General features: G+C 41.3%; 1 protein-coding gene across 2 annotated transcripts in view; it reads right to left on the reverse strand.

The window, feature by feature from the left end:
• Nucleotides 1–20,876, reverse strand: part of LOC121942501 (endonuclease V-like) — a 108,740-nt gene that overhangs the window by 29,447 nt on the left and 58,417 nt on the right. Inside the window, exons 8-9 of one of the 2 annotated variants that reach the window (XM_042485720.1) lie at nt 20,510–20,579; nt 12,291–12,712 (exon numbers count right to left, since the gene is read on the reverse strand). In XM_042485720.1, the coding sequence (XP_042341654.1) occupies nt 20,511–20,579 (69 nt within the window). In that variant the 3' untranslated portion in view covers nt 12,291–12,712; nt 20,510. Of the gene's footprint in view, nt 1–12,290; nt 12,713–20,509; nt 20,580–20,876 lie in introns of those variants that run through there. The other variant, XM_042485721.1, reaches the window with a different exon arrangement.

Raw genomic sequence — 20,876 nt, forward strand, 5'->3', positions numbered from 1 at the left:
GCAGATTTAGCTTCCGAAGCATCGTGGCTGGAACACTGAAGTCCACCCAGTGGAAGTGGGGTTCCCAGGATTTGTGGCAACATCTACCACCAGACTGCTTGTAGAGCTGGGAATAAGAGGCCAGAATCAATGCTCAGCCATCACAGCTGCAGCGGAGGCAGCAGAACAAAAGCAGTCAGTGGCTCTTGATCAAGAGGAAAGACCCCTGCTGGGCTCCAAAGTAGCAGACCAGGAGGTATGCAGTCAGCTTAGGCTTGACTCAGGGAATAGGACGCCCCTGCCATGCATAGTCCCATTAGATGTCTGCCACTCTCAACAACAAGGCGGCTCTTATGAACAAGTGGGTATGGGCTGCAAGCTCAGGTTTGATCACCCTGTAGCTGGCCACCTTTAAGGAGGGTGTATAGTGTGAATGGCCGAAACACCCGCAAAACCAAAGATACACTACTGATAATGCGTCCGAACCCAGCCCAGGCTGCCTTGTGTCCACCGTCACCATCAAGACGACATCAAGATGACACTCCCTTGTAAGTGCTTGCACAAAGGAAATCTACATCTTATCCTGTGTTTCGTAATCCCAATGGTGGTCTGTGCCGAACAGCTAGTCAGACCAGAGGGGAGAAACAATTCTGAAAGCACTATACCTTACCTTACCTACCTTATGTTACCTTACCTTAGTGTTCTTAAACTCTTGCCTATATGTGCCAATACTTTTGGGACTTGAGAGTTACTCTTGTTTTTCTTTCCAGTTTTCTTCGGACCAGCTGGAGCAGCTGTAAACAGCACAAAACTTTGGCATTTTTATAGCGCTTCTCCATGCAGAAATCACTTCCTGCCCACCATCTGCAGTTCTTCACGGTGACATGATGTCATGATGTTATGTGCAAACAACCTTTAGTCTTTATTGCTATTGCTTTTATTCTTTTTTTTTTATATTTTAAAGGAGCTACACTATTTTTAAATGGCACTTTAGCTCCAGCATACCTAAAATGTGAGGTTACAGTCTGCCATGGAATATGGATGGCTCTGGTGGACAAAGATGTATATGATTTAAGGTATGGTGATTTTCTAAAATTTTAAGGCTTGGCAATCAGTTTGTCACTGAAGTCCTTCAGAGTCTTATGGAACAGTTCATGGATACCTTAAAAAGTGCTAAAAGTGTGCATTCATTAAAGATACTCAGTTTGTGGTAAATGGTAAACTGAATGCACATGTGGTGTTCACTCTCACAACAATTCACAACACTCTTTTCATGGCATTCAAGGCCGTAAATGCCATCTCAAAACTCAACAGTATGGCTAATGCTAATTACACTTCAGGGAATTCAGCTACAAGCACTGCTGAACACATTCATAAGACTATTTGTAGGATTTTCATGAAAAAAAAAATCATTCAAAAGAATTCTAACAAAATCATATGCAAATTTTGCCCACCAGGTCTGAAAGTACAAGTCTGAACCACAGCCCCATCAACATTGTTTGCAACAACATATCGAGTTGAAGCATTCGACCAGTCTTGGGAAATATCTGCGAGTAAATGATGATCACAAGAAATTACTCTTGCAGTGAGTATTTGACGGGCCCACAACCCTGCCTCTCAAGAAAACCACCAATCATCAGCTGTAAAGTTCTGGTCTTTTTCCCCCTATTATTGCTTTCTTAAAATCATATGCTCTGCAGAATTTAAATCCAAACACATCTCTCAGCTGTAGTGACTGTAAAGGAGCCAGCAGTGGAGCCTGTACCAGCTCGATTGGAAGCATGAATCTTATACTTGATGTTTTTGAACTGCTGCATAATTTGGTTCATGCAGGCTAAATAAAAATCTCCATTGCATCTACAGTTTACATATACTGCATGTCTTTTCCCACTTTCTGCATAACGTCATATATGTTTACGTGGTAAAACATATACTTACAGTAGTTTTCTTGGCTTTTAAAAGTTATCTCTATTTGTGATCCTCTCTATAGTAGTGTACAGTAATTTATTTAGTTTAGAAGGTGGGCAGTTGCAATGATTTGGGGCTGGAGATGGATAGTTAGTTTTACATTAGTAATAGTTTGGAGCAGCTATGTAAAAAAAAGAAATTAACATAAACTATGTCAGTTTTAGGATTGTGACTGTAGTTCAAGACTTAAATTGTGAATTATGAATGTGAACTTCAAGTGTAAATTTGCACAACAATATCATGGACCGTAAAGGTCAAAAGCAGCTGGTAAACTGTTTTTTTCAGCATTCTTTTATAATTGTCATTAATATTTTATTATTCATTTGGAAAAACACTAATGATAATGCTCTGTTCTTAGTTTACTTGTTGATTATTTTTGTGCATGACCTCCTCAGATCAACTTTGTCGTGGGTGTTAATAGCCCAGGAGAAAAGTGGAACAACTTGCCTGCCCAGGAGCAACATGTTGACCTTTGGACCACAGACAATAACGGTGTTTCAGGGAATTATTGTCTGACACTGACAACAAATTATGATAATGTCGTGTTTGATAGGTCTGCCATGCTTTATCTGGACCCTTTAAAAAATGCATATGAACTAGTGTCCTCCATAGTAGCTATGATCCATAGCTACAGTGGACAGATGGAGATGGACATTTATCAAGAAATTTACCTCTAAAGTTAGACTGACAGAAATACAGCTGGTGATGTAGGTACCTAACTAAAACACCAAGTATTCTTCTAACTATCTGTTTAGCTAATTAAATGCACAACTGGAAAAATAACCTGCAAGACAGCTAGCTAGACAGCTAGTCAGAAGTGGTTTCACATTTGAACATTTTTACTATTGAAGGCTGTTTGCATGCACTGTTTTTTGTAAGTATACATATGAAAAGTAATGGACCACAACTCATTTAACACTTGCAATAATGAGCCAGTAATACATGGAAATCCATGTGTACATGTGACCAATATACCGATGAGAGTAAAGAGGAAAGTAGTAGGCTATAAAGATCAAAAGTCAGAGTAAGGAGACAGGTTGGGGTAGTGGGTTCGACAAACACAGGACTTCACCTCAGGAGACTGGTGTTCAGACCGTGTGAAACCCAGTGAACTTTGAATTGTTTTAATTAACTTCATCACCATGTTTCTTTTCCTGAACCTAACCTAACTTTACATTGACTTATGTAATGTATTAAGTATGTTAAGTATGTTAAGTGACAATGCTATTTGTTGAGTGCTATTCGTTAGATATCATAAGAACTGCTGTTTGAGGATACGTTGGGTATTGACATCTTTGGAAGCGAGTACAGGTATTTAGAATTGACAGTGTTAGAGGTAAGTTATTTTAAGGTACCTCGTCACCATGTTTCTTTCCTGAATCTAACCTACGTAACTTAAGAATAATTATGTATGTATGTAACTTTACATAAAGCACGTGATGTTGTTCGAGGGGCGCTAATTCATTAGATATCACAAACAAATACAAACACATGCTGTTGTATGAGGATACACTGACTAATGCAAGGTTTTGAAAACTAGTAAAGAGCTAGTCAACATAGCTCTGACACTTCAAAATGCCAATAAAACACAATTGTGAGATGGTGATAACATTCCAAGAAGCATGGCGATGGATATTCAAAACATTAGCAGCCGTATTTCTATTGCAGCCACCGCACTAGCCGTCACTATTTCTAATCCAAGGTCACATAAGCGTGTTGTGGAGCAGTAATGGAAAGGCGAGCCCCTGCTCCTACGTATGAGGGATTTCCTGGAGGTGATGGTGAGGATTCGGAAATGCCTAAATGGGAGTTTTTTTGTGCTTTTTTTTTTTTTTTTTTTAAATTGACAACTTCAATTTGCACAATTTGAGGGTTTGCCAGTCCCCATTTTTTGGCCTATTCTCCTACATGCTTTTTCAACAATAATTATCCATGCAGTGTTTATAATACTGATAAATAAGTAAATGTGTTTTACACATTTACTATTGTAAATCTGGTTTATGTTAAGTAAAATTATGTTAGCATTACAAAGCACAGGCTTACATACTACTGGACTAGTTTGACTAGTTGAGTGGTTTAGCAAAGCTCTACCTGACACATGACATATACAGCAGGAGAACAGACAAGCTGCTCTTTATGCAGTGTGCTTGGCTCAATTCACTGTGATGAGGTGCACTGAAGTGTTCAGGGCAGATGTCTAGCTAATGCACTCCGTAGGATTATTAATATTCATCAGCATCAGCCAAGTCTGATCAATTGCACAAAAACACAGTCGCACAAACATATGCACAAAGTTAAACAAATCATCTTTCCAGGTATTATTCCCAGAGATGTCGGGACAGCATTGATGTGAATGAGCCCGTGAGTCTAAAGAAAAGCTGATTACTTTTCATGGAGCAAAAAACAGAGTAAACAGGGCTTTGAAGAATTCTGAGCCGCCGTAATGGAACATGTTGTCTGAATATTTTGAAAGATGTACACTGGAATACGAAAACAGTTTGAGGGAGGGAGGGTGAGAGGGTTTATGAGGCAACTAAATGCCACAGTATACTGTGGAAACAAAAACAGTTCCTTGGAACTTCACTATTCATTCCACACCGCAATACATTAATTTTGATTAAATTAATGTCATAGTGCCTCACAAGCAGTGACAAATTACACTGAGCAAAAATTTTAATGCAACATTTTGTTGTTCCTCCTTGTTAAAGTTTAGGTTTCATTTAGTAATTTTATAGATGTCTCTCTCCAAATGTAAGTCAATTAGAAAAAGTCACTCTGGCTCCATGGCATCATGTGACAGACTCAGATGGTATTAAACTTTTGGCCACTATGTAAAATGTACTTCAAAGCCCAGTGCATTTCCCAGGGGCTTGAACACAACACACAAAGCTGAGAGTTACATCCATAATGTACTATTTTCTGATAATAGCATTGCACAACAGGTTAGGATAAAGGAAACAGGTAAAGGAACAGTTTGGTAGGGGTTTTGGGGACCCAGCAGGTTGAGGATTTCAACTCAACAAACTGCTGGACCAATAACCAATAATTCACTTTTTGTTGCACCGTATTTGTGAAAATGAATTTAACATTCTGCTCATAGATTCAACACAGAGTTCAATGTTACACAACAAAGCTAAGGTGGGAATCTCATTAATGTCTAAAGCCTGCAGTCAGTGGAAGAGGCTTCTGAGAGTGTTAATCCCACTCCTGACGATCCGAGCATCGCTGCTGACTGAAGCACCTCACAAGCGGGAGAGCAGTGGCCTGCTGGCAGCGACGATGGAGTTACTAAGCAGGGGTGGACTTCACATAACAGCCACTCAATGAAAACAAAAGCCCTGGCCCTGCCTGCTGAGCCTCTTTTCTCCTCGCCGGAAAATCTAATAACTGATGTTAGCAGCATCTCCTCTGCCTCATCCAAGGCTGACGCGTCCTTATTACAATAGATCGGCCTCAATTGATTTGTCTTTAGAAGCCTTATGGAACATAAGGCACCATCGATTTTCTGGTTTATAACGAGGGCATGCGAGAAGTTGGAGTTGGTGTTAAAGTGGATGGCAGGACACCCGGGCTGTTCATGTGTGCATGAGAGGGTGCAGAGGTGAGGATATACAGGTGTGTGTGTGTGTGTGTGTGTGTGTGTGTGTGTGTGCGCGTGTGTGTGTGAATGTGTGTGTGTGTGTGTGTGTGTGTGTGTGTGTGTGTGGGCGGTTGGTTTGAGTGGGTGTGCTTCGTGCCCGGGTTTCTATCAGAGGAAAACAAGGCCATTTGTCTGGTGCTGCAGCAGCTAACCTGTCATTATAACTCAAGTGGCAGGCGGTGTTGGCCCGGTCATCTATCAATCACACACGTCAGGATGCCACAACAGAACAAGACGCTACTGACAACAGTGCAGAAAAGGTACAACGCTGCAGGGACTTGTTTTTGTCTCTTTCAGAGTCAACAGAAATACATAACACAATATACACACAGCGCTTCTGTTTAACCTTACAGAAAATTCTTCGAATGTCATAAGTGGATGAACAAATGCTGAGCTACACTCAAATACACCTTCGGGACACTTTTACTTTACTCTGATACACAGTTTGCATGCAGTGGCAGGCTTCTTGCCAGAGTACAGTGTGTCATCATGGGCTGAGCAATACCTGCCCATCACATAAAATTATTCATCTGTAGGTACTAAAATGCTCTACTGGACCTGACCTTTTCAAAGCTCTACTCCAGTGATCTACTATTGCATATCCAAAAAGCAGAGAGACCTGTGCAAGATAGATCTTTTTTTTAAAAAATTATGAAAATTGAAGCAGCAGAGGCTGAGACATCCTGACTTTAAGTCCCTAGTATGAGTTAAGTTAAAAAACTCTGGATCCTATGTTTCCCATCATGGAACTCTACTGAAACTTTCATTATACCATGGGTTTTCAACAAGTCAATTTCAAGTCAAGTCAATTTTATTTATGAAGCACATTATCACAAACCACAGTTTGCCTCAGAGGGCTGCATACGACACCCCTCTGTCCTTAAACCCTCACATCGACTAAGGAAAAGCTCCCACAAAAATCCCTATAACGGGGCGAAAAAATGGTAGAAATCTCAGGAAGAGGGACTAAGGAGGGATCCCTCTTCCAGGATGGTAAGACGTGCAATAGATGTCGTAAAAAAACAATTAAATTACAGTAGATGACGACAGTCAGATTTTAAAAGAGAGAAAGAGAGAGAGAGAGAATGATGTATTTTTCATGTCACAGCCTAAGAGACAACCAGCACAACAACCTGACAGCTGGAACTAGTCTCCTCACAACTCACACCCTGCCTTATTGATTTAGTCTTTTTCTTTCCCCACAACATTTGCAATTTTGTGTTAATTTATGTTGTTTTTCTTTTCAATGCAAAACAAACATTAACTACTTCTATATGCAGCAGACATATCACACACACACACACACACACACACACACACACACACACACAAAACATGTCTTTAGTGTTTTCTGACATTTTCGTGTTATAATTATTTATGTATCTATTTCTGTTGCATTGTGTTGTTTATTTTAATGTATCCCTATTGAACTGTATTATACCTGATGCTTTGGCAATTCTGTTAAAATATTCATGCCAATAAAGCTATTTGAATTTAAATGAATTGAGAGAGAGAGAGAGAGAGAGAGAGAGAGAGAGAGAGAGAGACAGAAAGTCAAAGAGAGAGACGGGGCACCTTCAGTTACATAGTGCATGGAGTTTGGGCATTTTGTGCTCCTCACATGTATTCCATAAACTGACTTCACGTGTGAAATTAGTGGATTGCCCCTTTAATTTATCAGAAAACCTTAAAAATATGACATTTTATGGAATGAGTGTCTTCTGAAAAGTTAAATCATAGTAAACATACAGTAACAATCATACCAATCCTGAATACACTCAAATTAAATCAACATTTCAATGCTCAGATTGCCTGTGTCTGTAAATGACTCACAGCAAGCAAATTTAAGCAAATTTCTGACATTTCTGCCGACTAAATATGAATCCCTAACATTCTATCAATTACACTTTTACACAGATATATTCTCAAAGAGGTGACAATCTGACATATTTAACCAATAACTCTGAGACTTCTAAGCATTCTAGCACTGCTTTGCACCTAAGATGGTATCCATGTTTTATTGATGATTTTGTCACCCCATGTGTTGTTTTTGTCAGCTGCTGTGGTGAAAGACAGGGATGTCATGCAACAGTGTTATTACTGGATTCTATATTCTTTACTGTGGTTGAGTGGCAGCATGTAACGGTGAGAGGCAGCTTGATATGAATGCTCCATCTACAGTACAGTGGGCAGGAGCAGGTCCCGTAACGTAAAGGTGTATTTGGAAAATCTGCTGCGGCCATCCGTAAATTTCTCATTATAAATGCCAACTTCTCCACTGCAGCCAGTTGGAAAAACATTTTAGCCATGTCACAGTTTTTTTCTCCTGAATTAAACTAAATAAACACATTGTGTAGAGGGTAACTTCTGAAGCTATTCTTGTATTTTGGAGCCAGGAGCAAAAGCTGAAGTAAATCAAGATGGTGCAATACACATCTACCTCTTAAAAACATGATCTTTCCACCTAATGAATCTGAATCCGAGCATGACTGCATCACTGACATCATCTGCCAGCAGGAAGAAAGTCCTTGTGAAAAGGTCAAAGCATGATGGGAGCCTGGAGAAACAGACTTTCTATTGATTAACTCTGCCATGTGTCTTTCTATATGTCTGAGTCAGCTCCAGACCTTTCTCCTGCCATAGTGATGTCTTCTGATCACTGTAGTGTACCACATAAATCTATGGCATGACTCAACCCCTCAGACACAACTGTCTCAGGGTGTGATTTATAGTAATGGCCACTGGAAATGACGGAGTGGTTACGACAAGGATTTTTTTTTTTTAGATTATTTTTTGGCATTTTAGCCTTTATTGGATAGGGCAGATTAGATTAATAGCGTGAAAGGGGGAGAGAGAGGGGACGACATGCAGCAAAGGGCCTCGAGCAGGAGTCGAACCCAAGGCGGCTGCTGCAAGGACTCTGCCTTCATTCATGGGGCACCTGCTATGCATTAAGCCAGCGACGCCCCACGACGAGGTGTTTATGGGAAACAGGGACACTGTTTATAAGCCACTGCTTGTGATGGGTTGTGTTTAAACCCAAATGCACACTGGATACCAGGAACAGGTGATAATGATGTTTAATGCCACTACACAGCAGGTACAGAACAGGGCAGGTGAATAGCACACAATACAGTTCAACACTTCAGCAAGGTCTCTTTACAAAGTCCTTGGCGGGGCAAACCGGGCTGAGAGACAGGTGAGTAAGCGGTTGCTTTAGCCCAACAGACACAGTCTAGGTCAACAGCTAGCAAGGGTACCATGGAAGAGAAGCTAGGGGACAAAGTTGCGCAGGCAGAAAATCTGGAACCAGGTAAGAATATAGTCCAAGCATACAAACAACCAGGGGCAACATGTTCTCATCCCAAGTTGTCACATATTGTTTCAGGATGCTGTGTCAACAAAAGCACATAGAGGGATGACTCTGCAGGTCTCTGGACTGCAGGAAGCTAACAGAACACTCTTATTTTAGCACGGTTGTCGGATGGTAATGCCAAGCAGCCACAGGCAAACGTACCAGGGACACGAAAGCAGCTGTCGAGGTCAGGTGACAGAGGGTCAGTCCGGAAGAAAGTACAGAGAGTCTTGCATGCATGGCGAAGAACAATCTGACAGCAATACTGTGGTGCTGGGGTATATATGCTGGCTGAGAGTAATGAGGATCAGGTGAACTAAGTTGGCTTCATGAGGTGAGCATGGCTAGTGCTGAAGACCGTTAAAACCTGGGTAAATGGAAAATAACTGACCGAGAGCTCCATGATTGGGCATGCAGAAAGAGCAGGTAACCATAAATCCAAAAATATGACACTGCTATTAAGCAGCTAGAAGAATCATTAATATTGGTTAGCCCTGTGAAACCAGGATTGACATCATTTTTCTTGTAATGCGTTCAGATGCCTTTCACAAGTATTTAAACCTTTGAACTTATTGGGCTAACTGGTTTGATATTCTTTCAAAAAAGGAGGAAAAAGGCAATGAGAAACTTGTCCTGCAAACTGCAAGAAATCAGTAGATTTTGTTGCTCATTGCCTTCTTTCCATGTTTTTGAAAGAAATCAAGGCAATTTTCCCAGGGTTCAAACACTCCGGCTTTCCAGCTTTTTTATACCTTTTTTCTTAGCATGACTAAAAGCAGCAGTCTTTAAGTCTGTACAGCCAAACTGAAAATAACTAAACTTTAGTCAACTGAAATAAAACTGAGCATTTTTTCTTCAGCATACAGTGATTTTGTCATTGGCAAACTGTCTACCTGTCTGTCAACGACTAAATGAGGCCATGTTTTCCGCTTGCTTTCTCCATCTGCCTCCTCCCCAGACCCCACCCACTTCTTCACCCACCCATTTTCTTTTTTCTCTCTTCCCATCTCTCATTCCCAGGGCTCAGCGATAGTTCTTGTTATCGCTGAGGAGTGCACTGGAGGGGGGGTTGTGTCAGTGCGTATGTGTTTGACGACCAGGCGGCGCTGGTGAAAAATGAGGCAGGTGGCGGCAATTTATCAACACTTGAGTGGCGCATGGTGGCGTTCTGGCAGAGGGAGGCGAGGCCACGCAAAACACGACACTGAGGGTTTTTCTGTGTGAGGCCAGGCGTGATGAAATGGATGCGGTTTCTCCTCAGCTGCCTCAGTCAGACAGTACAGAGAATGGATGGAGAGAGAAATAGAGAGGGGAGGGTCTTTCCTCTGTCTGCAGGCGTCCACATCGAGCATCAGCTTCTCTCCCTCAGCTCCACATCACCCCCCTCTTCCTCGTCCCAGGGAGTCAGTCTTTAAGGCTTTGCTCTGCAAATGTGCAACACACACTATTTTTGCTTTCCCTTTTTTCTCTTTCCTATGTAATTTGTATTTCTTTTGGCGTGGAAACAGATGACAGAATGCCGATGTAGGGAATGAACAGGGAGAGAAACTCTTTCAAAGTCCAAAGATGTCAACTCTCCCTCTCGCTCCCACCCACCCTTTAACTTTCAAACATCTCATGATTTATCTCCCTTCCTATTATCTGTGCTCTCAACCCCCTAAATCAGCACACACACACACACACACACACACACAGGTGCAAACCCCCTTGCCACCCTTCCACTTTCTGACCTTTTTGCAATTTATCTCCTTCGCCATCATCTCCCTCTTGTTCCCCCAGTGAATTGCAATGCATAAACACACCAAGACACACAGACACTGTACACCAGTGATGCTCAACTAACGGCCCGTGGGCCAAATCTGGTCCCTGACAGGATGTCAACCCCAACCATTCTCTAATTCACTATAAAAATAAAGTGAATCAACCTGGATTTTTTTTTTTTTTTTAACTTTTAGAAAACACGAGGGGCCACAGAGCATAAACAGCATCAAAATAGAACTTTTTTTTTTAAAGTGCCAGTGGAGGAAACCCACACCCCGAACAGAGGTCCTAGCTAATCCTTGAAAGCCCCAAATTCTAGACACATCCTAAAACCCAAATGTACTAAAATCCTAGGAATTTCCTGAAATCCTAGAAATGTTCTAAATTTCAAGAAATCTGCTAAAATATTTCAGACACCCCAAAGATCCTAGAAATGTCATACAATCCTAGAAACATCCTGAGATCCTCGAAAAGTCGAAGTCAAAATGTCCTAAAATTCTAAAAATGTCTGAAAATTGCAGAAACATTCTTAAATCCTAGAGACTTGTCCTATAGAAATGTCCTATAATCATTTGTAATTTACAATCAATTGTAAAAATGTCCTAGAAGCATGTCTGTGGGCCTGCTGCAACTGGCCCCTGGCCTTCTGTTATTTTGCAAAAGTGGCCCCCAAGCAAAGCAGGTTGAGTATTTCCTTCTGTGCACACACACACACACACACACAGTTACTGTACTATGCGGGCTTCACTCGATGCCTGCAGCTGCCTCAGGCACACAGTGAAGCTCTCTCCACAGGGAGGGAAAGACACATCAAGGCAATGGAGGGTCAAGTGATAAAAAAGCAGCAAAAAAAGACAGAAAAACATGCATGCCCAAAATACTGGAGAAGTCAATTAATAAAGAAAAAAGCCTCTTGGCTGAGAGTTGTCCTTCACTGGTTAAAAATTACTAATGACTCCATCTGTGAATATCTCAACAAAAAGCAGTATGTGCCAATGATTTCATCTTGCAGCCAGATAAGGGAGGAGCCGCACAGAAGCGATTAGAGAGGGCTGAATATATACAAAGCACAAACACATCCTGATGATGCTGAGCCAGTGGAACTGGAACAAACAAGGGAACAATGAGTGAGGAAGGTAAAACAAGGACAAATACGAAAAGGAAACAAGAGAGCCATAGGGGAAATACCTGGGGAGATTCTTGAGTGGAGAAAAATGGTTTCATAACTCCAGCTTTCGATTCTGACATTAAATTAAAAAGAGAGTGCTTTCTGTTTGATGTTCATGCATACACAAACTGTGAAGACACAGCACTGCAAACTGCTATAATGCTGTGACAAAAACTTAGCACTCACAAAGTATGTGATAAAATGCATTTGATAAAAGGATTCAAGGATTTTGAGGAAAAGGAAAGGACTATTCTACAACTAACTACAGCTAAACTACTAAATTACAAGCAGGGCTGCAGTTTTGCAGTCTGATGATCAAGCATATAAAAGTTGACTGGATATTGCCAGAATAAATGGACTCTCCATGCAACTGTTCTTGAAACAGAAGTCATGAAAAAACAAGCTTTAATGGCAGAAGTATACTCTTTACAACATAGGTTTTAAAGGTGCATTTTGTTAGATCTGGACATAACTTTACTTTACAACATTCAAAAAATGAACTAACCTATCAACAGATTGTGGAGAAGAAACACCTTTGACGTTATGTCCAGGATGCCTATATATTGAATTGCAGAGATATTCACTGCTAAGCAGCCAGGGTAAGGCTGTCCCTTCTGTAATAATACATCCTGGCCTGAGAGGCGATAGTGAGTCACTGTAGCCTTCAGTGAGCCACAGGAGAGGATGAAGAAGTTGAATTAGCCGGAGCACAGAGTCAATAGATACAGCATAGAAGTTACAGTCTCAGTGAATTAGTCAGTAAGAAACACAGCGGTGGCAGTAGCTCCAGGAAGACAACCGTTATCTCCATCACAAGCAGCTCCCAGAAAGAAGCAACACTCTGCAGCAAAGAGAGGAAGAGATGAAAGTAGAAGCAAAATTATTATAATAATATTGGAGACGGTTCTTGAAAAGTAAAAAGATGCAGTTTGATGCTGAACTCACAGAGTTTCATTTAGACTGATAAGTAACATCTGACATTGGCTATTTATTGAAACATATCTTTAGTGTAATTAATGATGGATTAATGAAGGATTTTTCTTAAAAACAATGTATAGACTTATACAAAAGTAAACTTTTTCAAATTATCACTAGGCAGGTTTCTATTATAGATTCGCGCAAAACTGAACACTATTTTGGAAATTTCAATAAAACGCAATTGCAACACAGTTTCCATTAGGTAATGTTATGCAACTTTCTTGCAATATTACGCAACTTTTCTCTCGCAATAACATTCCAAGAAACATAGCAATGAATGTTCACAACATTGGCAGGTTTAGCCACTCAATAAAGCCAATCTAATACTGCCTTCTTTTTTTGTCTCGGTCTCTTCCTCCGTCCACACCTACGGTCACACATCTTTCTTATTTGGGTTTAATGGCAGTTTGCATCCATAAAGTCGCGTTACCGCCACCCAGTGTTGCACATCATACGATATATAAGCGAAAAAATGTTTCCATTGCAGTTTTGCAAAATATGGCTTTTTCAAAACGCCTGGAATACCACCTCATGCGAATGTAAAAACTTTTTTGAGATAAACAGGAGTTGTTTTTTTTTCATTGATGTGTTTCCATTAGGCATATTTCGTATTCACAATTTCAATTCACACAATTTGAGGGATCATGGAAACCTGCCTACGTATGACCCACTCTGATACTCCTAAAATCCAAGATATGTACTCAATTCTTAGAAACATCCTGATTGACAGCTGTGAGACTTTGCTCTAATTTGATGTTTTTAATCTTTTACAGTGATGCGATTGAGCCCTACAAGGCCAAAGAGTAGACACAGGGGTAGGATTTTTTTCTCAGATTATCCATCTCATTTAGTGCTGTGTGAATAGAGACAGTTTCAACAAATATGATAACAAGTTGTGGGTTGTTTTTTATATAAAAGTTACCAACCATAGCTTTAAAGTAATAATTCTGGTTTAACTGTGGAATAAATGTTTGCACAGAACAAGGAGTGTGGATTTTGTCCCCCATTTCTAACACTGAGAGCCTGTTAGGGATGTTTTAATGGACAGTATAAACAGGGGGAGTGATTAGGAAGCAAAATCTGTCTCAACATCCACATGACCTGACTACAGCTTTAAGACAGACTTTGACAAATAGTGAGCCTATCCTTCAGTCCTCCACATTAACCTTGATTCACTGTGTGTGTGTGTGAGAGAGAGAAAGAACAAGCCTGGAGAACAGAGACACAGAGCTAGAGACAGACGGAGAGAAAAAAAAAGTATCATTAGACCGCTGAGCCCCTGAGTCACCTGAACATGTTTTATTAACCGTCTCTCAGAAACAGAGTTGGCGTCAGAACTGTTAGTTCCACAGTCTGGGTCAGTCTGGGCCCAGCGCCCGATACACACTACCAGAGGCTATAGTCCTTCAGGACACATTCTGGACACACACGCACACAGACACAGACACACACACACACACACACACACACACACACACACACAGACACACACACACTGACACACACACACACACACACACACTCAGGTTAAGCAGACTTTGAGACACTGTGTCAACTAATATTAACTATTTAACTATAACAGATGAACTCCAACCTCAAAGCAGCACTATGTATATGTGGAAATGAAAAATAAAACTTTGAAATGGATTTATCTTTGAAATGGAGAAATGACTTTATGAAGTAAACCCTAGCTGACTTGAATCTGCCCAGGTTTGTTATTGCCATAGCCTTATGGCCCCAGGACCAGTGCCAGGCTTTGAGCCAATTTCACTGACTGGCCAAAACAGGAATTACAACGACCGGGTCCATCATGTGACACCATGGAGCACAACATTGACTATAAGCAATTTCCATTACAGATTTGTGCAAAACTAAACCGATATTTTTGAAATGTTGATTGTGAGATGATGTTTCCATTAAGTGGTGTTATCAGACTTCTCCTCTGGTGATAACATTCCAAGAAGCATGACGATTGATGTTCAAAACATTAGCAGCTTTATTTCTATTGCAGCCACCTCACTAGCTGTCATTATTTCCAATCCAAGGCCACGTATGCCTGTTATGGAGCGATAATGGAAAGGCAAGGCCCTCATACGTGGGAGTGACCACGTATGAATGTTGAGCCAAACCATGATGATTTTCTTTAAGCCTTACAACGTGCTTGTGTTGCACAATGATTTAAACCAAAATATAAGTAGTTTTATACTAACTTCACAAGTTGTTTTTTTTCTAAAAAGACTGTATGCCTCGAACGGGTAAAAACTGTACATTTCCTGTGAAAACTAAAGTGTTTTTTGAAAAGACACAATGCATTTGACAGACATAAATTGACATGACATCCTCCAATGTCAACAACAGACACAGGAGGAAACCTAGCAAGTTATATGTAGAGGTGAATGGCATTGAGTGGCGATATTTGATGAGTAAGGATAAGAATGTGTAAGACTGAAAGCGGGAAAAAAACTCTACTTTGTTTTTCAAATCACATTATTTGTGCTCACAAACTATCATTTAAAAACTGTCAACATTTTCTTGATGGCTGTCCCAAAATAATGCAAAATCAAGCATACGCACTTGCTTCTTAGTCAAAAATAAATGAATAAAAGTGAGGTTTTTTTTTCCAAAATGGGGACATCAGTTTTATTTTTTACTGAAAAAAGTCATCAGAAATCCAGCATGATGTGACAAAAACACATGCACACACTTTTTTTTTTCCCACAGTGGCCCAGCTGGTCGATAGCTCAGCCTTAACAGGTTAATCTGAATTAAAGTGAGGTGAGATGGGGTGATGGTGTTTTAAAAAATGTCAGGTACACAGCCAGTGAAACATTCATCGCCTCTGCAGCTCAGTCCTCCAGTTAATACTGAGCTGAATAGTACCTGAAGCAACAAGCTGTGTCCTTGTATCACTATAACTTTTTAATGAGAGCGTCTGCTCCCAACAGAGCTCATCACTCCGACCTAGGCTGACTGCCTCCACAATGTTTTCCATGACATTTTACAAATGTTTTTCAAAAAGGGCAGTAAGGTTTGTATAACTGCATACAGTTGATTGAAATGATTTCAAAGTTTAACCAGAGGACTGATGGTCCGATGGCGTAGTGATAGTTTTGGCCGATGGGACAAATCTGACTCGCGCAAAATATAGTTTGGTTTTGGGGGTTGTTCTGGTAGCAAACTGGTGATGATGAATATCTTATGTCAATGTTCTCAGTTCAGCTGGGACCTTTGTTGCTTCCTTCCTTCCTTGTTGAGTTCCTTGTGCTTCCTGTCTGATTATAGTGTTGAACAATTAAGTGAAGTATTTTCTTTTTCATTTAATTTGTCAAATGCCACAAATGTTATTATTATTATTATTATTATTATTATTATCAATGTATTTTTCTTTTAATTTATTTACCTATTTTTAGAAAAGAGCAAATAGCAGATATGAAACTACTGGTAACGTTGAACTGACATCAATCTCACATCACAAAAAACATCACTTGGTTAAAAAAAGAGAACACAGGCTGGTTGGATGTACTGCCAAGAAGAAGAAGGATTAAATCATGATTGAAACTGTTGTAGAATGATTATGTCAACTCCAGAGTCCAGTGGTCCTACTGAGGACCTCCACTGCAAAGGAGAAACAAAGGCTAAGAGGACCGAATACGAAGCTGTTCCCGTAAAAGTTCCCGTCTCCTAGATTTAACTCTAAAGTACCAAATACAGAATTTGGCTCATACATTTCACATTACCAAGTCAGACACAAGTTGAGATGTGAGGTCAAAGGAGAAACGCAGTGAGTGATATATTAAAGAAATGCATGATGGATTTTCAAATAGTTGTTGTCTTTGTTGTTGTCATAAAACAGAGACAGCAAAGCAGCAGAGAGAGGGGGTAGATGTCCCGCTCTCCATAGTTTAGGTATCAGGCAAATCAAATGGCTGTTCAGCAATAAAAGCAATCAATAGCAGCAAAGGAAGTTAAATCCAGAAACAACAAGAGCACCACTCCATCACTCCAAACACTGAGAAGTTTTTATCCTCCTGCCTTGACTCCTCTCTTTTCTTCTCTTACTCAGGCATTGATTTTTCCACACTCCTGCTCTTCCCCTCCTTCCCTCTGCACCCCTGTTGTTTCCCTCTTCTGTTCGGACCTCTTCATCTCCTCTCCTGCTGCTCTGTCTTTCATGTCTCTCTCCTCTCTCTTTGACAGAGACAGAAACGCTGTTTCTCTTCCTCTGCCACCCAGGGACACAACTCAGAGTCCGCTGTGGAGCCGCTCGCTCTGCAAGACTACCTGCAGGTGAACACTGGAATGAGTTCAGCCTGTTACTGTGGAGCTCGGTGCTGCAGTTAAAACTGACTCAGCCAGAAAGAGCTGCTAACCCATGCTAACAACATGCCAGAACACAAGTGAATGCATCATTGCCAGGTTGCACACAAAGAGGGCCCACAAGTTAGATCGAAGTTGAGGAAAACAGTTTGGGCAAATCATTTTACCTTTTTGAAGATCCAGCAAACACCTACAGCAGCTTCTCTTACACTACGTTCACACTGCAGGCCCAAGTGGCCCCACTTTAATTTTTTCCTCCCTGCATGAACCCAACACATTCTCACTTCGAACTCATCACATGGTGCCGCTCTTTCAGGCCCTTCTGCGCCAGCCTATGACGTTTTAGGCATCCTTGTGTATCAGCTGTTTATGTTCTGGGATGCCGTTACCATGATGTCAACAAATGCACATGGTGGGATGAAGCAGCACGATTGAAACTTATGTTTACCTGAAAGAGACAACTGTCATGCTGATTGAGATTTGGCGCTAAAGTCACAGATGGTTAGGTTAAGGCAAAAGAGGCACATGGTAAGGTGTTGAAAAAACCCCACACACATCCATGCGGGAAGCCAACTCCAAACTCACACAAAAGTGTTTTTTGTGGGACCCATCCACTTTACCATCCGCCCGCTATATAAGCACTCTCAGGCTCCTTATATTATGCAGTTACCGGCAGCATTATTATCTGACGCTGTCCTTCAGCTTTCAGGCGCATGCAGCCAGCGAAATATGGCTTTTTCAAATCGCCACCTCATGCAAGTGTAAAAACTTTTTGGTGATTAATGGGACTTTTTTCAAAATTGACATGTTTCCATTAGGAGTGTTTTGTATTTGCAATTTAAATTTGCGCAATTTGAGGGTTAATGGAAATCCACCTTCTGTCTGTCTGTCTGTCTGTCAGTCTGCACCCATTTTTCTCCTCGATGGGTTACCCAATCAATCTGAAATTGCACATGGGTATGTACCCATGTGCAATTTCTTAGTGATAATGATACACAGATACAAATAATAGTCCTGCTCTGATGTTTAGTAAGAGATCACATGTCCCAGCAGCCCCAGCTGCAGAGGTACAGTGTGTGTGCTGGAATGTTCCTGCAGCCTGTTGAGTGAGTGCGAGGGTAAAGCTGGGTTAAGGCCTAGAGGAACCTGCTACAGCCCTGCCGACTCAGCACAAAGCCTCCCTCCCTGTCTCAGTCTCTTTGTAGAGGGGCTGATCAAAGAGCCGAGTGCGCTCAGAGGATTCACCACGTCAGGGAGCTTCTGAGAGGATCAACACGGACATCCCATTATGTTTCCCAGCGGGGTTGCTGAGGGATATGGGAGTGCACACAGCCCTCGTGAGCCTGCGTGGGAGCAACTGTGAACAACCCTGTGAGTGTGAGCTGCAGCACTTCCTGTCCTGAGTGTTCAATTCTGTGCACGTTTAAAAATACTTGGCTGTGGAGAGTGAGAGCGAAGGATGATTGAGTTTTCGAAGATTCTGAGTGTGCAAATGGTTTGCGGCTTTGATCGGTAATGAGGAAGGAAGGCTCGAAGTGAGCGGCGCTGCCTGTTATTGCGGATGAGAATCACAGGATCAAAGGCTCCTTCTCTCCTCATCGTTCCTGCTCTTTTTCTGCCTGTGTGTTTCTGCTTAACCTCAGGCGTCCTTGGCTCACCTCTGCCCCGTCCACACCCCTCCGAAAAAGCAGAGAACTTGTCAAAAGCTCTTGAAGTCTTAAACTTGCTCCTGTGCTGCAGCAGGATGGAGGTGTGTACTTTCACTGAAACAGGAAGCCTGAGTTCAAGCTCCCTTCCTTAAGCAAGAAACTGCAATCCCAACAAGCTGCGGGACTACTGCTGCTACTGACCTTTGACCTCCCTGCCAATTACAGTCATTGTGTAATTTGAATTTATGCTTATTGTACAATTTGTTTTTCACCGTTATTGAGAAAAAAATGCCACCGGTTGGAGAATCTCACATGAAAATGACCATCTCCTCTCCTTCCCGACTACTTGTAAGACTCGTCAGCTTGCACTACACACACACAAGCAGTGGCGGAGAAAATGGCAGAGAGAAGCGAGGCTGACACCCTCAGAATAAATGTTAAAATAAAGATTTCCAATTTGCAAAAAATGAGGATGCAAACACATCAAACATGTTAGCACATCACGGAGATAACCATTGCTCCGTGCAGATCAATGTATGTGTGCTGTTTTTAACTCTTCCACCAAAATCCGCCATTAAAATCATTTTTCCAACATCCTGGCCAGCTTCTGGTTTCATCTGCATTTTCTGTCCACACACTGACCATGATCTGACCCCAATAAAGGAACACACACACAAACAAACACACACCAAACTTTACCGCATCAGCAGAGCTGATATAAGTGTGTGTGTGTGTGTGTGCGCAACTCGTTCTCATCCCATGTCGTCACATATTGCAACCTCTGTCAGAGGACTTCCACGTCCATTTTTACATTTTTGGAGTCCTTCTGCTTCTGCTTTTTATGCTCCAAGATTCTGCTACTGTGACATCAACAATGTACATGGTGGTATGACGCTGCAAGTTTATGTTTGCACAACATGAGCACGTGGCTTCCAACACCACAACAACAAGGTAGCTCTGCAAATTCCTTCCTGATCCAGCTCAAACAACACTGTTAGGCCCACATCCATACAAATCTTTTCTCTTTTTTCCCCTTTCTTTAGGGGTCACTGTTACTGTGTTATTAATAATAATAACAATAATAGTGTAATATCATATAGCAAGATATTTTCTAAGACAATCATTGTACCGTAAAAATCACGCACCGTTGCAACTCTACTGCCAGTTAGGGATGAAACAAAAAATAAGTAGAACCTATGCTTTGTAGACTGTTTGTAATGTATACGTTTAATTTGACAGTGTTGATTTAAATTATTCTCTTGCTATATCTTTCCTCTGTCCCTGCTGCGCCCCAGCTAATAAAGCTGAAAGAGGAAAATTTTGAGACAAATTGTTTTCTGTCATATTCAGAAACAAATCAGTTTTCTGAAGATAGTAGAGTGTTTATCCTCCTTGATAAGAAATTTGCTTAACTTAAACAGTAAATGAGATGAGAATAATTGGGCTTTCTACCATGAAACGTGGCTTTACTTTCAGATTTGGGGAAATTCCTTGATGAGTCACTTGCTGTGGCTTTTAAGCCTATTTTAAGCCTGTGTAAATCACTCCTCTCTCATCATTTGCCAAAGTGTTTGTGTTTGTGTGTGTGTGTGTGTGGGTGGGTGGGTGTGTAGGTGTGTGTGTGTACGTGTACTAGCGAGTGTTTTCTTTGGAGTGTGAGAACCGAAACATATATGGTGCGTTTTGTCACTTACCTCATTCCTTGTTTGACGTTTCTACCGCTGGGAAGTTTGTGCGAAGGTATTCCCTGGAGCGAATGTCGGCCTGTGGAAGAGGAGAGGGAGAACGAGGATGGAGGGAGCCAGAGGAAGAGAGGGAGTGAGAGAAAAACATTTAGCAAGCTGTCACAAACTGTTTTCAGCTGCGATCAGAGGTGAGCATCAATGCACTCACACACTGAACGTGTTCCTCTGAAGTTTGAAATTAAAATTAAGTGCCTTGATGCTGACTTTACACAGAACAAATTAAGCTCCTCTGTTTGCTGCCAAATCTGACAAACAGCATAAATGACTGAGACAGAGCCGCTTATTTGTACAAATGTTACTGCGGCAGCATTGCCTT

This window comes from Plectropomus leopardus, chromosome 4, assembly GCF_008729295.1.
Source record: "Plectropomus leopardus isolate mb chromosome 4, YSFRI_Pleo_2.0, whole genome shotgun sequence".
Lineage (NCBI taxonomy): Eukaryota > Metazoa > Chordata > Actinopteri > Perciformes > Serranidae > Plectropomus > Plectropomus leopardus.